At 42.3% G+C, this 17,388-nt stretch overlaps 2 protein-coding genes and 1 long non-coding RNA gene across 4 annotated transcripts; 2 read left to right on the top strand and 1 right to left on the bottom strand.

Moving 5' to 3' along the window:
- Positions 1-631: 631 nt before the first annotated feature.
- On the top strand, positions 632-5,211 carry crebl2 (cAMP responsive element binding protein-like 2). 2 transcript variants are annotated; one of them, XM_085251390.1, is made up of 4 exons: positions 632-844; positions 1,483-1,531; positions 3,439-3,633; positions 4,371-5,211. In XM_085251390.1, the coding sequence occupies exons 3-4, from the start codon at positions 3,439-3,441 to the stop codon at positions 4,524-4,526; spliced, it is 351 nt and encodes a 116-aa protein (XP_085107516.1). In that variant the 5' UTR covers positions 632-844; positions 1,483-1,531; the 3' UTR covers positions 4,527-5,211. The 2 variants fall into 2 exon arrangements, with proteins under 2 accessions (XP_085107516.1, XP_085107515.1); XM_085251389.1 differs by lacking the exon at positions 1,483-1,531 and having other exon boundaries at positions 634-844.
- A 973-nt stretch (positions 5,212-6,184) lies between these two features.
- Positions 6,185-14,624, bottom strand: gpr19 (G protein-coupled receptor 19). Its single transcript, XM_085251376.1, has 2 exons — positions 14,486-14,624; positions 6,185-8,433 (listed from the first exon to the last, which is right to left on the bottom strand). The coding sequence occupies exon 2, from the start codon at positions 8,405-8,407 to the stop codon at positions 7,133-7,135; it is 1,275 nt and encodes a 424-aa protein (XP_085107502.1). The 5' UTR covers positions 8,408-8,433; positions 14,486-14,624; the 3' UTR covers positions 6,185-7,132.
- Positions 14,502-15,867, top strand: LOC146555303 (uncharacterized). The gene is made up of 2 exons (XR_014889148.1): positions 14,502-14,618; positions 14,705-15,867. It is a non-coding gene; the product is annotated as an uncharacterized LOC146555303 (long non-coding RNA).
- Positions 15,868-17,388: the final 1,521 nt, after the last annotated feature.

Below are 17,388 nucleotides of genomic sequence, written 5' to 3'. Positions count from 1 at the left end.
TCAGACTGAAACTTTAACTGAGCGTCCAAATTCAGACCGTCATTGTGAAAAGTGAGAATTTCTGGTCAGAGGAGGGTTGGGAAAGGAAAAGGGAACAGGTTTTATTGTAAGTTTTATTGTTCCCTCATTTTGGGAAACCCAGAGTTTTATCGTGTAGTTAGAGAACGCACTTTTCAAGACCTGCTCTGTGCTCTACTGCAAATCATGAAGACGATATCACAACACAGAGTAAAATGAACAAGCTTTTTAAAGGCGATATCACAAGGCGTGGTAACTTATTTGATTACACTAGGGTTTAAGTAGATATACTGTTTATGCACATTAAACATATAAAATGGTATAAATACATTCAATATATTAAACTAAAGCTGGAGCTTATTTATTACATATAAATATAATTTGTTACTGCTAACTTACAGATTTTCGAATTGTTAATATTTGGCTTCTGAACATTAAACGTTTGAGTGTGTCAGATATATTTTAATATACTTGTTAAGAATAGAATTAGTTTTTATCTGACTATTTACTCGGGTTTGACGTTATTTATTTATTTTACCATCTCACTATTTCCGGTTTAGTGGTAGCTGTCTTTGTTCCATTATTTTATTTAATAAAGTTTTGGTTGTAAAAAAAAAAAGTGACGTAAACGCGTAGACGTCAGCAGATGTAAACAAAGCAGGGAGCTGTCAGACTGATCGGTGATCAGACTGATTGATGAGCTGCTTCTGGAGCCCTCGCTGATGATACCGAGCCGGTTCGTTCCGTCCAGACTTCCGGGAACACAGTGTGATCTCTGAGCGGACCTAACGGCAGCCTGCGCGTTAGCAACATGGAAGACAACAAGGTGAGCTAGCTAAGGACTGCTAACGGCTAAAGGAAACTGCGGGGTACTAATTAGTAGCTTTAACTAGTCAACGTCTGGTCACTTCACCTTTGTCAGTGTCGATAGTGTCGTTAACCTCCTATGACCTGCCGTCCACATATGTGAACATCACATTTTGGGTTATTTAGACCAAAATACTGAATTTTGCTCTACAAGGGCCTGATATCCACTTACAAGGACATTATACTGCTACTGGTCTATCAAAATTTTAAACGACTATGCTCTCTATATGGCTATATGGCTCTCATTTTTCTTAAAAACAAAAATTGTTTTTACATTCATCGGGCCCCAATATACCCAAATATCAAAGAGAAATTAAAAATGCATGCAGTGGAAGAGTTCGGGTCTTAGGAGGTTAAAGAAGGAATCACTTTAATGGGCTAGATTACAGCTGTGTATCCTATGTGCTAACCGAGGTTACGTTAGCTCCCCGTGCCGTAAACATGTTTATTTCAGGAAGGATAAGAAATTATTATTTATAGAACAACAAACCTGCTGTAAACTGTCTGCAGCTCACAAGAAGTTTATTTATTTAATGCTGATATTCATCAGCTGTCAGATATTATTAAAAAAAACCTTCCTGCTGTCCTCACACCGAGGTCTGAGGGACTTCAGGACTGCTGACGCTGTTTTCCAGTGTTCTGATTGGTGAGTAGAAGTCAGTCGTACTTGTTGGATGATACAGTAACGAAATACTTTGTTACTGTATCTGTAGTTTACTTAAGTAGGTTTTTTTTCTGACTAGTTTTTAACTTTTACTCCCTGCATGTTTAAACAAATATCTTAACTTTCTACTCGTCACTGTTTCAGACAGGCTCGTTACTTTTCCTTTAACTGATTTGAGGGGAGTCATTATTTCAGTCACTGCGAGCCTCCAAACTTAAAACCAATCTGAGCCTAAACAGAAACACATAAAAGGAAATCCCATTCGTTTATTAATCACCAGGCGATGTGGCATAAAAAGAGATGTAGTCAGGGGTTAGAGTGGGCCGGAGTTTTGATTTATTTATTCATTTATTACGTTTTTAAATTTTTATTTTTTTAACACAACACTAGAACGACTGCAGGTGTCCATAGGTTGTGTTCACAGTACTTCAGCATCTAGCTAGCTACTGAAAGAGGAGCGAGGATAAAGGGAGTAACATTTTGTGTTAGGTAATTTGAAATGCAGCACTTTAACAAACATCAGCAAACACACGAACTGTTTGTGTGCAGTTTGTCACACAGTTGCTAGCTAAAGGTCCAGCTTCTGTATTTCACAGGGAGAGAAAAGAAAGAGGGGTAACTACACTCAGAGATGGAGAAAGATAAGAAAGGACAGGAAACGAAGAAGAGAGCTTAGATTTAAAAGGACGGCTCATTTAAAGCTTACTCGTAAGTCCTCATCAAGTATGTTATCCAATCAGATATTGGGTCTGTACATGTGCAACTGTGTTTTTTCATATTGTGAAACATGCTAAACAAACTGAGGTAGACTTAACTGTGTTATTTAAGGCCTGCATGAAAATCATCTGCAGGTTAGTGCAGGATAAACAGCTTAGTTTGCTGTACTGTGATGGATTTAAAGTAAAGAACAGTATGTGACTGGTGCACAGTGGCTGTGGTTCCATGGTCAGATTTACTTTACATGAAGTGTAGCAGAGAGTCATTTGAATTTTAGCTTATGATGCTGAGACTCATTCACTGAATTCCACCTTCATACCAACTTTATAGTGTCTAATATAAAGACAGCATAAACAGTGTACTGTGAGTGTATGGAAATCAGCCAGGACAACTCATGAAACATCTGCTCACATCTGGTTGAATTCAGGTGTGTAAATCCACAAAGAGCAGCAGGTCAGCTGATCACAACCTGTACACTAAGAAAATTTACTGGAGCTCTCAGTAGAAATTAGTGAGTTATGATATTTTTTCCCCAACACTGAGCAATTAAAACTGATTTTAGTGTTCACCCACCTGCTGAATCCACTCTAGCCCCTGACTGCATTCATTTTGTTGTTTAAAAGTAAAGTCACCCTCTACAATGCAGGCACCAGAAAAGAGTTTTTATTTTCCTTCCTGTTCATGTTCTACTTAACCGATTCAAGCTGAGTACAATTATTGGAAATAAAATTTAGACTGAAATAAAGTTTGTATTCATATCGACTAATATTGTTATGTCAATGCTGCATAAAAATAGGTGGAGGAAATGTTCTTTGAGGAGCTACTTTTTCTTTCTCTGAGTACATTTCAGAGCTGGTACTTTTTTTTTACTTTTACTTGAATAAAAATTCAACTTTTACTGGCGTATTTTTTTAACAGTAGTATTGTAGAGAATGTGTGTACTTTTGCCAACTCTGCTCATTCAGGTCTAGTCTGGAAGCTAATTTGAGAGCTTTCACTGTAAATGAACTTTAGCACATCCAGGCGTTCTGTGTGTGAGCTGGCTCAACCAATCCAGTCAGAAATAACAGGTATCACCTCTCTGCTCAAAGCACATTAACAGACCTGGTGGTGTCTGCTGGTGGTGTCTCTGTCCTGTGTCTAATTTATCGCTCGTGTCTGCTTGTCATCAGATGGCGGGCAAAGTGAAGAAGCCGGGAAAACGCGGCCGTAAACCTGCCAAAATCGACCTGAAGGCCAAACTGGAGCGAAGCCGGCAGAGCGCCCGCGAGTGCCGAGCCCGGAAGAAGCTAAGGTACCAGTACCTGGAGGAGTTGGTTTCCAGTAAGGAGAGAGCCATCTGCGCCCTGCGGGAGGAGCTTGAGATGGTGAGACAACACCAGTTAGACATGAACTCAGATTTCAAACACATGATTGAGCTCTGTGCCAAAGAGAAGCTTCATAACACCGACCACAGAGGTCAGACACTCCCAGTTTAAACACACAAGTCTCTCTACGCTCCGTTTCCTGGTATTTAAATAAAGTTTGAAAATGGGGCGCACACAAATGTAAATGGCCTGCATTTGTATAGTGCTTTTCTAGTCCATAGGACCCCAAAGCGCTTTACACTACATTCACACACACATTCACACACTGGCGATAGCAAGCTACATTGTAGCCACAGCTGCCCTGGGGCGCACTGACAGAGGCGAGGCTGCCGGATACAGGCGCCACCGGGCCCTCTGACCACCACCAGTAGGCAAACATGGGGTTAGTATCTTGCCCAAGGATATTTGGCATGCAGCCAGAATGCAGCCTGGGATCGAACCACCGACCTTCTGATTAGTGACTGACCTGCTCTGCCACCTGAGCTACAGCCACCCCATGTCACAATTAACATTACTTCACCCAGTTTCTGTTGAGAGTAAAAACACGACCGCAGTCACCTGGACAGGTACAACTGCAGCTCTCTGGGCGATGAGTCAGGAGTTTAACTTCAGCTGTGCTTTTAGTTTCCAGTGGTTATGAGAACACGATGAAGGTCAGGTCAAATGCTCGTCATATATATTCATCGTATATAGACTGTTAACTTGCTGTTCACTTGTCTCCTGTCGTCCTCCTGCAGTACAAGCAGTGGTGTTCGGCCATGGATCAGGGCAAGATTCCGTCAGAGATTAAAGCTCTGCTCACCGGAGACGAGCAGAAAATGCCTCCAAGCGGTGGCAACAAGACGTCCAAGAACAGCAAGAACAACATCAGTAGCAGCAATGGGCAGAGTTAGACGCTTTTCCACCTCCTTCTCCTGCTCCTCTCCTGCATTTCATCACTCACACAGGACTCATGAGACCTTTAAACCTCCAGAGAATAAACCTCCCTCTGTTCTCAGCACGGAGGTTCACCTCCTCGTACAGTGCATGTAGTAACCCTCACAGCCAGCAGGGGGGGTACAAAAGCTCCTGGCTGCAGGTCAGATCCGACATCTTCACACAGAAGCAGCAGAAAGTTGTTTGTGGAGCTGAAGCTTAATCACCATTCCAGTGAATAAAGATGTTAAACTTGAGAACACAAATACATGCTCTGAACTGAGGATCAATGTCTTTCTGTGGTGGTTTGCAGGTCACATGACTTACTCCTGTTTCTAAACTCTTATAGTGACGTGTGTGTGCAGCTGTTGGACAGCTGCTGTGTTATTGTTGTCTGGTCATCGGGTCAAGCCGGGCTTTCCTCTGGTTTGATCCTGATAACATTTGTGAGCTGAAGGACTGACTAAACCAGCAGCGAGCAGGTCGGCGCCCGCGGCTTCTTTTCACGCACTAAAATCTGAAATCTTGTTTCTGAACAGCTTGTAAGCTCTTTTTTTTTGTGCACCTTTGTAAACATAGCTGAAGCACTTTGTTTTAAGATTGTAGAAAATGTGTGTTTAAAATGTCTAAGAGCAAATAAATAAATAAACTGTTTGATCCTCAGTGAAGCTCAGAGTATCTTCTGTTCATGCATGAATCTGAGGACGGGATAGTTAAGATTCATGCATGGATCCCAAACATTTGTACTTACAGCAGGTAATGAGTGTCCCGTAAACAATGTACAGATTAATGCAGACTCACAGGAAGTGCTGTGACTGTCTGCAGGAAGGAAGAGAGGGACTTTGGATGAAACACAGTCTCAAGACTATGGGATCTGATTGCACTGATGTTAGTGCAGCAACTGCACGGACGGAGCCACCGTGTTCATTCTGCAGGGACTGTGGAACATTTAAAGTGCAAGTTGGTACACACATTTACCTTCTATGAAAAACAAGGTCTACAATAAAAACTCAGGTGAGGCTCAGCAAGTCACAGAATCAGGTAAACATAACCTGAGACTAAGAGAAGCATGTGATGTTTCCCATTGTGTCATCATTTATTACACACTGAGCAGTCTGCAGAGGCACTGTGTGAAAACCTCAGTGCGTTGTTACTGCATCCATATCAGTTAATCAATGGACTTGATTATCTGACCATAAGCAAACAAGAGCACCTCTATCAAGCTGCTGCTGTAACACAGGTGAGCGACACCTGTAGATCAATGCAGGTCACTGCTGCTGAAAGAGATCCAACCAAATCCTAGAGTTTCTCAGTGTTTTTGAGCTTTAGTCAAATACACGATGACGCAGTGGATTATGTGGTGCACTGACCTAATGTTAGGACCAACTAATGCTCGTAACCTTGCAGCAATGTTGCAGCTCACCCCTGATCTGTAATGTATATGCAGACTTCAGATATCCACACTTTAGCGTGCACAAGTCTCAGATGTACTAATGCCTTAAAAACAGAAAGAGGTGAATGTGCAGCAATGACTTTACTGACTTCATTAAATTTCACTCTCTAAAAGCTTGCTTCTGTTTCTCTGTCTTTTGTCTTCTGGAACATTTTCCTGGATATTCCCACAAAAACTCATAAATTTCCTTCATATAACAAATCATCTTTAATCACACTGATCAAACTTCATGAGAACTGATCACAGCTACAAACATCCATTTGATCTCAAGTCTGGATATTTCAGCACACTGGAAGGAGGACAAATATTCATTCAGGTTCTATCCCTGTCGAGCGTTTCCACACAGCAGTGCTGAGGATGATGTTGAGGAACCCATCTCAATCAGAAATTACAGGACTTAAGTCCCTCTGCAATCGCACTTTAAGATTTAAGCTACCGATCCACACCAAACGAGTTCTGCCTTGATGCTTTTTAAGAACTAAGCACCATTCTGAAAGTGAACCGAATCAAACAGTGTCTGCATGTTGTCATGTTTAGCTATGACCACTCAGCTAAGTTTGAACCTGAATGGGTCTTGCTGACATGGTTGTTAAAGTCATAATTGATCCTGATTGTATTCCAATGATTCAGCCCAGTTTATTTGAACAAGCTTGGATCCCGGGCTTTGGTATATAACCAGCTCACCGTTACTCAGTCATTGTGACAAAGCAGATAATGTCAGTGTTAACATTTTAGCCTTTACTAACATTAGCATCTACCACGTACATTACTGTAGCAAACCAGATGCAGTTACAAGACTTTTATGATCGATGACCACACAGAAAGTTAGCTAGCTAACAAGTTGACATCAAAACACAAAATGGAATTTATCCATGGAGAATGATCCATCAAAACACAGCACGAAAACAAATTCTGATTGAAATCTGAAGTATAAAAATCACCAATATGGCTGCTATAGGGTTTCTCACATCACAAAAAGCCCTTTATACAATCTGAACACATTCGGTAAACGTTTTACTTAAATACAGTGCTAGCATGTTAGCCTCCAGCTAATTCACCTGCCACCACTGGCACTGCTATGTTAGACAAGTTTATGTTTGTGAGTTCAGTTTTAAAGCTGTCCAAGCTCATTCACACAAAGGTATTTGGAGGGTTCGCATTAGTGGGCCAAGCTACCTTCTTTTCTTTAGCTTCTCGGTCAAATGTATCGTAGACCGAGTCTTTAGTCACCATCTTTGCTTGCACTGGGATGTCCACCACCCCAACATAATTCTTTTTGGCCATGCGGGAGCTTGCGGTGATGGTGTAGGCATTACTGCGGTAGCATTTCATGGATGACATGCAGAATGTCTCCCGCATGCCACGTCTGAAGTTTGCATTGTAGACAGAATACAGGGTGGGTTTGGATGCTGTGGAGCTGAAGGAGATCCAGGAGATGGCTGTGAAGAAAAGCAGTCCCTGCCTGCTGGGCCCATCAGACTCCCTCGGATGCCACAGTTGGGCAAGATAGAAGGGTGTCCAGGTGAGGAAGAAAACAGAATTAAGCATAAGGAACATTTTGATGGTCTTGACTTTAGTCCGCGGGACAATGTTCATTGTCCGCCGCACAGTGTGGCCATCAGCACTGATCCTCCAGATGTACCTGACCACCCTCTGGTAGAATGATATGATCAATCCAGCAGGGACCAGAAAACCAATGAGAAGGTGAACTGCTGCGTAGACTATGCTGCCCCAGCTCTCAGGAAGGAAAAAGTCACAATGACTGTCTGTAGATGTAGATCCATAGAAGAAGAGGCAGGGGGAGACGAAGGCTGCATCAAATAACCACGAAGCCAGAATCATCTTCTTTGCCTTTTCTCTGGACACTTTGAAGCTGAGGGGATAGACGATTGTGTAGAAGCGGTCTATTGAGATCGAAAGCAGGACGTAGACCTGCACACCTGGACAAAGGTGCTGTAGATAGCGCACAGCCTTGCAAGCTGCTGTGCTCATTGGCCAACGTCCAGAGGCAACCTGCAAGAGGACGAATGGGGCACAACCGAGGCTCATGAGCAGGTCCGCGCAGGCCATAGACACCACAAAATAGTTGGTTGTGGACTGAGTCCGTCGGCTTCGGTGGATGACCAGGCATACGAGGGCATTTCCCAAGATGGAGACCAGCCATAGAACCCCAAATACCAAGCCTAGGACGGCAACCTCACCTGAAGTCAGCTCATCAGGGACAGAGGTAGTATTCAACTGGCCGGTGGACGTGCCCTCGAGGCTGCAGAGGGGAGTTGTGGGTAAGGTTGCCAGGACAGTTGAGTTTTCTCTCTTGGAGTAGTTAAATGACATCTGATACATGAACGATGGCAAGTAGATGGAGGGATTGACACCGACTGTGTTTGATGTCTGGACATACACCATTGCTGTACTGCTGGGTCAGAGAGCAGCTGTGGAGACACAGACATTTGGCATTAGAAAAACCACAACCAAATTAATGTTTGGGAAATATTTTTCAACATAAACTGTTTATTTATCCCAACAATACTCCTGATTACCAGATACAATCGACAGCTCCTCACAATCCCTACACCAAGTTATTACTCAACAATAAATAGTTCAGACATGCAAAATAAAAAGGTTTGTTGGTTGTTTGGTGGTTAGATAGACTACTGCTGGTCATCTTTCAGAAAGGTGTGAGGCTCAAGAAGTAATGAGATTTGTTTTATTGGCGAGATACGTAGGTTAATGGCAAATTTTTTGATAGATACAAAGGTAGGTAGTTAGGAGAATGGGTCGTTGGTGTGTGAACAGATAGTCAAGTTAGTTGACAGGTACGTAGATTGGTATTCTGGTAGGTAGATGAGGTCATTGGGTAGAATAGCTGGTTTGTGAAAGCACCATAGGTTATTAGATTGGCAAGTCAAGTGGTTAGGAAAATTGATTGATTAATAGTTGGCTGAGTGGTATGTTGGCAGGTGTGCTAACAAAAGATAGAAACTGCTTTATCTCATGAGGCCCACCTGTCTCAATGTTGTAGCCAACATCAGGTGAAAATTAGTGACAGGCTAGTCATTCTTCGTTTAGATTTGAAAATCAAAATCGACTGTGCCTAATATTAGTTAATGCTAACTTGCATGCTAATGTTGATAGATTACTAGCTATCGATGTGTCCTGAATAGATAAGGTCAGCCGTACTACCCAAATGCCACAGTTGGGTTGCTAACTTAGCATCATCAACTAATGTGACAAAATAACCTTGTAATATTATTGCTAGTAAAATACAATCTCAGTACCAAATTACTTCACCAATGAAATGTTTATTACTGTTTTCTGGAGCACTACCAGGATGCAGGGGTGGATAGCCAGCTAGCTTTAATTTAGCTACACTAGCAGTTTCATTGCATTCAAACTCTGAATGTAGTTCAGTTAAAGGCCAAAGAAGTCATTAATAAGAGTTTGTTGATGTTGCACAGGGAGCTTAAATAGATTGCAGGGTTAGTCAGAATTAGCGTCATTGATACACAGCTCCAGAAGCTTGTTTGTAGATTGGCATTGAGATAAAGAGTGAAGGATATGGTCGGTTGGTAAGTTGGTAGGAAGTTTGAAAGTTTGGTTTGTTGTTTGGATATCAGATAGTTAGCAGTAAGTAAGTTAGCTGAGAGTCATACTGGTGAGTTTAAATAAGATAAGATAAGATAAGATAAGATAAGATAAGATAAGATAAGATAAGATAAGATAAGACTATTGATCCCACAACGAGGAAATTTTTGCGTTACCTCAACTTAGGTCAGAAGGAAAATACAAAAAATACAAATAAAATACAAACAAATAAAAAGATACGTAAGATAATACACTATATACAACGGTAGCATACACAGTAAGTGATTATGGTTTGTTCATGTCACAGCCATGCTCATCTCTGAGTTCTAATTAAAACATTTACAGAGGGTGATCTTTGCTCAGTAGGAATTCTACTTGGGACTTGAAATCATGGACAGGAGCGTTAATGAAGCCGTAGTTCTACTTCAGAAGTCACGTCTGGGGAAATGTAGAATCTCCAGATATTAAAAAAAGTGAGGAAGCTGTTTATGTTTTCTTAAAATCCAGGAAATGTCAGAGGCAGCAGTGCTCAGGACTGTTTTATGGAAACACAGCTGCATGTTTTCCTCTCAGGTACAAGACAAACTCCACCACATGGAACTATTCATCATCACCGTCCTCATCTCCACCTCAGAACTTAATTCCCAGTCAGTGCTGCAGCTGATTTGATTAATCCTCCATAGAGAGCCGGCTCTCCTATGAGGTCGCTCTTTAAGGATGTGAAGAAGCTCTCAGAGGAGATTCTGTTTATGGCTGCCGTTGTGTTTACTCTTCTGGATTTAACCTTAGCAACCACATCCATCTTGACTGATGGTGGGTAGGTAAACGAGGGAAGCAGGACAACGCAGTTTAAACTAAAGCGTCACCAAAAGAGAGTAAACATAAATCACTCTGAATTATTTAGGTTTTTGGTGTGTTTAGCTTTCTGACATTTCACACCCCAAATGATTTAGTATAAGGTGTAACTGATAATTAATGCAGACCTGTGCTTTTCCTTATTAACCATCACACACTAAATATTCCTAAAGATATTATTTTTAACTCTCAATCTGTGAGAAAATACACACAGTCACAGCAAGACTTCAGACACAAAACCCCGAGGCTTTCATTATTATATCTGGAGACTTTAACTATGCCACACTGGACTCTACTCTGGCTGCTTTTCATCAGTTTGTGAATTGTTCCACAAGGAGCAACAGGACAATTGACCTACTGTATGCTAATGTGAGAGATGCATACAGAGCCACCCCCCTCCCCCCACTAGGGAAGTCAGACCACAACCTGGTTTACCTACAGCCACAATACACACCCGTCGTCCAAAGGCAGCCTGTCACAACACGCTCCATCCGGAGATGGAGCCCAGAAAAGGAGGATGCTCTGAGAGACTGCTATGACACCACAGACTGGGATGTGCTCCTGAGCCCACATGGTGAGGACATAGAGGGGGCGACACACTGTCTTACAGACTACCTCAACTTTTGTGTGGACACAGTCGCCCCTGCTAAGACGGTACGGTGTTATCCTAATAACAAACCGTGGGTAACACAGGAAGTCAAAACTGTCCTCAACATGAAGAAGAAGGCTTTCAGGAGCAAAGTGAAGGAGGAGATGAAAGCAGCACAGCGGGAGGTGAAACGCTGCCTGAGGGAAGCAAAGGACACCTACAGGAGGAAGGTGGAGCAGAAGTTGGAGAGGAACAATATGAGGGAGGTCTGGAATGGTGTGAAAACCATCACAGGCCACAACACCAAGAAAAGCACAGTGGGGGGGACTGTGGAGAAGGCAAACGAACTCAACAACTTCTTCAACAGGTTTGACCAGCCCACAACCCCCCACCCTCACCTTCACTACAGAGTCCTCTCCCCACTCTCCTGCCTCCCTCGCTTCCCCCCCTTCCTGACACCATGACACCCCCTCCTCCAATCCCAGCAAGACATCTCCCCCCCTCCCCTCCTCCCAAACATCTCCCAGTGTCACAGTGGATCAGGTCAGGAGACAACTGAGGAAGCTTCGCCCCAGAAAGGCAGCAGGCCCAGACAAGGTGTGTCCTAGGATGCTAAAGGCGTGTGCTGCTGAACTTGGGGAGCCGCTACAACGAGTCTTCAACCTCAGTCTGCGACTGGGGAGAGTGCCCGCCCTATGGAAGACATCCTGCATCGTCCCGGTCCCCAAAAAGAACCGGCCCAATGAGCTGAATGACTTCCGACCGGTGGCACTGACGTCACATCTTATGAAGACTCTAGAGCGGCTCTTCCTCAACCTCCTCCGACCACAGGTACAACATGCCCAGGACCCACTACAGTTTGCATACAAGGCAGGTGTCGGAGTGGAGGATGCCATCCTGTACCTCCTACACAGAGCCCACTCACACCTGGATGGGGGAAAAGGCACGGTCAGGATCCTGTTTCTTGACTTTTCCAGTGCCTTTAATACCATCCGGCCCTGTATGCTTCAGGAAAAACTGAACAGGATGGAGGTGGACCCCTGCCTGGTGGCTTGGATCTCCGACTACCTCACCGACAGACCACAGTACGTCAGGCTGAAGGACATCACGTCTGACACTGTGGTCAGCAGCACAGGAGCACCACAGGGAACTGTGCTGTCCCCTCTTCTCTTCACCCTGTACACCTCTGACTTCTGCTACAACTCTGAATTATGCCATATTCAGAAGTTTGCAGATGACACGGCCATCATGGGGTGTATCTGGGATGATCAGGAAGAGGAGTACAGAAGTCTGGTGAGGAACTTTGTCGCATGGCGTCACACAAACCACCTGCAACTCAACACCTCAAAGACTAAGGAACTGGTTGTGGACTTCGGGAGGTCCAGAGAAGGTCCACTGCCGGTTCAGATAGAGGGGGAGGAGGTGGAGGTGGTCAACAAGTACAAGTACCTCGGGCTGTGGGTGGACAATAAACTGGACTGGTCATGCAACACAGAGCACCTGTACAAAAAAGCCCAAAGCCGACTGTACTTCCTCAGGAGGCTGAGGTCTTTTAACATCTGCAGGAAGCTCCTGAGGATGTTTTACCAGTCGGTGGTTGCTGGAGTACTTTTCTATGCTGTGGTGTGCTGGGGGAGCAGCACAGCAAAGAGGGACTCATCCAGGCTGGAGAAACTGATCAGGAGGGCTAGCTCTGTGGTCGGCATGAAGCTGGACACTCTGGTGACAGTGGCAGAGAAAAGGACATTAAAGAAACTGATGGACATTATGAACAATGCTGGGCATCCTCTGCACACGGCCATAAACAATCAGAAGAGTCTGTTCAGTGACAGGTTGCTTCTCCCCAAGACAAGAACTAACAGACTTAAAAACTCCTTTGTCCCACACGCCATCAAACTGTTTAACTCCTCTCTGGAGGGGAGAGGGAGGGGAAACAGGAGGACAAAGGAGGGGGGAACAACTAAGCTGTAGTGCCTCTTCACCTCACTGTACAATACCTTGTGCAATACTTTTGTAAATAGTCAACAGTGCAATAGACTCAATACTTGAAATGTGCAATTCACTTGTATTTTTATTTTTTATTCCTATTTATTCTATTTATCCCCTTTGTATATTTTATTTATATTTGTTTCTGTATTTATATATGTGTGTGTGTGTGTGTGTGTGTGTGTGTGTGTGTGTGTGTGTGTGTGTGTGTGTGTGTGTGTGTGTATATATTTATATATATATAACAATTCTGTAACTGTAACTTCGGTCGTTGCTGTGCTTTTTTTGGAAATCGAATTTCCCAGAGGAACCCACCCGAGGGATTAATAAAGTTCTATCTTATCTTATCTTATCTCTTATCAATCATGCAAAGCTACTCTAGAAGAGTCCAGGAATAAGAGTATGAAGCTGGAAATGAACAGAATAAGGTTACCTTTAATAATTACTTAAATAAGTCTCCAGCTGTAATTTAACCCTGCTGTAAATCTTTCATATTATAAACAACACATGCAGACATTTGAAAACAAAAAGTGTAAATGTAAATGTACATTTAAATTATTGATCTGGATTAATTCCACTCTGATATAAACACAAAGGACTCAAAGCGAACAGTTTACTTCATCCATAACCAGGATACTAATAATTAATAATGAACACAAAGCACTTTTTACTGAATGACTAATTAATTATTGTTATAATGTCATAAAATTACAAATGTTCATCATCATGCTCTCACACTGCCAGAAACTTTCTCAGTTTTTGTTCAAAATGTTCAGCAACTAAAATCTGATATGTTGATTTACATGAGTTTATTAGAGAATTACAAAACTCCAGATTTAATTTACTTTATTTGCTTTTCATACATAATGTAATTAAAAAAAAAAATCAGTAACGTTTTTATCCAATAACTGATAATCAGCCGGTTAGGTGTCTGTTTGCCCTGAACATTAGAGTCAAAAAAGAAGTGATCGATTAATCGATGCATGGAAATAAATGAGCAGCTATGTTTTGTTTGTTTTTGTTTTGTTTGGGGTTTTTTTTGTTTTTTTTTTTACATCAAAGTCCTGATTAAAACAGATCTGTGCAGATGCCGATCTGCTGTACATGGCCAAATGTTTGTGGACAGTTCGATGAAGGCTCTCTAACTGAAATGATTACCTCCTCCATTAAAATACGAATGTGTCTCAGAGGAGGCTGATGATGGTGCTGTAAACCCCGCTGTGACTGATTCCGGCCTGAAGCCCATCATGTCTACCTGCTCACCGCTCACACCAGCACAGTTTGATGAGCTGAGCAGCTGAGAGTCCAGCCTGACCGCTCATGGAAAAACACCGAGCAGGCACACCTGCTGCAGCTGTCCGCCGCGTGCAGCACGTCATGTCCTCTGAATAACGAGCTCAGGCTCAGGCCATGTTCTGAATAAATACGGATTAAAAACCAAGATAAGGAAACAAAAGCCTCCATCTTACGTCATTCTAGCCGCTCCTCCGGCACCTTCCATCCATCAGCAGTCAGCGCGGCGTCACGGATCCTGCCTAAACAACATGTCTGCTGATGAAGAGGAGGATGATGAAGGATGGACGAGGCCGACAAAACCTGCAGGTGATCAAGTGTCCCGGAGTCCGCAGGTGAGGCAGATACGCGCTCAGAGGATGGAGAGACGCTTCATGATGGTGTCTGATTCACAGGAGGAGGAGGTCCGAGCAGCCAGCAGACATCACGGCAGCTGGAGGATGAAGCTGCAGCTGAGGAAGAGGAGGGTGGATGTTTTCTTCTCTGTCAGCAGGGGCGGACCGAGGCTACATGAGGGAATGATGAGCCTCAGCTGAAGACTGCCGTACAGAAGACTGTTTATGCCAATTATATAAAAAACTGAATTGATAATAAATTTAAAAAATACATGAATTTAACAGAAGTGCAGACTGGTTCCAAGTAGAGCTTCAACATGCAACAAGAAGAAACGGGAGTGAGACAAAACATTTTTTTGAACATGCAATTTATTAAAAACAACATTTGAACTGAAACAGGCTTTTTTTTTTTTTTTTTTTTTTTTTTACAGCTGATCAAACGTTTAAGACTAAAACAAAAAAATAAAAGCAAAAACCCTAACCCTAATGGGGCTGCAGTCTATACCAGTAACGGCCTTAATTTGGATCGAGGATTGTCCAGTGTCTTGTCACCAATTGGCTCCTCCGGCTCAGTGCTTGAAAAATTTTGGGGGGTTTTCCACTTGATGTTTTTGTTCCATAATCCACAGGATCATTTAGGAAATTCCAAATGATTGTCTTACTGCGTCCAACCTCAGCAGTGATGGTGTGCAGCAAGAAACCCTGCTTATGCAGTTCAACAACCCAACAACGTTCAAAAAGGGAAGTTTTTTGCCTTTGCCATCAGAAGGTGATGACAGTGTGAGCACCTGACAGAAAATGACAATGAATCCATATTTTTGCACAGATTTGGCCTTTTAAAGGCACGTGGTCCTAAACTTTTGATCAGCTGTAAAACAGCCTATTTCAGTTTAAGTGTTGTTTTCAATAAATTGCATGCTCAAATAAATATGTCTTGTCTTCCTCTCATTTGTTGCATGTTGAAGCTCTACTTGGAACCTTGTTAAGATCCAAACATGCAAAATATGATTTTTTTTGCGCCATTTTTCAAATGGTCCACAACTTTTGATATGGACTGTATAATCTCAGATCCCATAAACAACACTGGAGATCTCTGTCCAGAAGAGTGCAGTCCTAGGAACGGCTGTTAGAGGACCCAGGCTTCAAGGAAGAGAGACAAAAATATAGACATTAACAAAAACAATTTTATGATTAAAATGATATAAATAAAATAATCCAAAGTATGACGTCCCTCGGCTACCTTGGGTGTGAGTCTTTCACTCTTGTCCTAATAAAGCCAAAAGTTTTGTTTTGTAGGGGTTTAAAGCAGTGTGGATGAGCGAGGGCGCTGGCTAACAACCTGTCCATCACAGCTCCAGAGTTTGCAACTGGGTTGCACTACAAAAACATCATATAAGTATCATTTATTAGTTCATGTTCATGGATACAAGCTGATGTATTTCAGTATTTTTCATGTCTGTCCCAAGAAGTTGCAACACTTTTATTTGAATCCAAACCCCCATCGTTATCCATGTCTCACAGATTCATCTTTAGTGCCTGAAAGTGAGACGTTTTTAAAGATCACTAAAACATTTTAAATGAGCAACTAGAGCTTGACCTATTTTTTAAGACAGATATTTAAAAAGTAAGCACTCATTTTTTTAATTTGTTCACGTTCTGCCTGTTTGTTCCAAAAATGTTGCCAACAGGTAAGTTGCAGAGTTCCCTCTGGTGGACAAACAATGCAACATTAACTGTCATAACATGACTGGAAGGTGTTGCTCTGACCTCTTCTTTACTTTTGTCATTTTCATATATTGGCTGTTACAGTTGCTGGTAGAGATAGATAGGCCTATTCACTGATCCTTATGTTGAGAGATGATCAGGCATCATGAAGACGAACTTTCCCTTTCCCATTCATTCATTGACACCCTAACCCCCTTCTTCTGGTCCCTTTTAATCAGTCAGTGACTCAAATTGGCCAATGAATCGCCCCTTCTGGTGGGATGGGGGCCTGAGCTCACACAGGGCAGGGCTGGTTCAGTGTTTGCTGTTTGTTGTTGTTTACAGCGTCCTGCAGCCTCGGTGTTTCCCATCGACCATCCTCACTGTCAGCCCGCTATCTCTGTCTCCCAGGCCTTCAACATGTTGGCTCTATAAAAGGAAATGATGTCGTCCATCTGTGGTTATTGGTCCAATGCTGATGGGGGTTGCTTGCGCAGCATATCACCATGACAACCACTGTGCTGAGAAGACCAACAGGCCAGTTGCTATGGGAAACCAACGATGGTGCTAATATGAGAGAGGAGAAGGAATAATCATAACAGACAGTAAAAATGGTAGTAAGAAAATATTTCAGACACTCGTTCATGTAACCAGGTGAAGACGCTTCAAACTGGTGTTTCATGAATTAAAATGGTATCCAATTACTGCCAACAATAGAATTTAAATATTTATTATTTATTTATTTATGTGAGATACAAATAAAAAATTAATAAAAGTCATTATTTGTTATTATTGGCCAATGAAAAAGCTTTAACTATTACTTTAATTTAAAATATTTGGAATTAAAGTAACAGATTTGACCTGGTAAGTAACATTTACATTTAATAATCAAACATGTTGATGTGCTCTTGTATTTGGCAATATTAATCATTATTAATATTAATCAGCTGATGAAGTTTTTAAAATATTTAGTTTGAGTTTGGGTCTTATTTGTACTGAAATATGTAAAAGGTTTCTGAAAGTACGGAAGGTAAATAATA

This window comes from Mchenga conophoros, linkage group LG17 (assembly GCF_057382185.1).
Source record: "Mchenga conophoros isolate Kocher_MC1m ecotype Shallow Benthic linkage group LG17, M_conophoros_male_GT1.1, whole genome shotgun sequence".
NCBI classification, from domain to species: Eukaryota; Metazoa; Chordata; class Actinopteri; order Cichliformes; family Cichlidae; genus Mchenga; species Mchenga conophoros.
The sequence above is the reverse complement of the archived record's forward strand: the minus strand, read 5'-3'. Positions and strand labels throughout refer to the sequence as shown.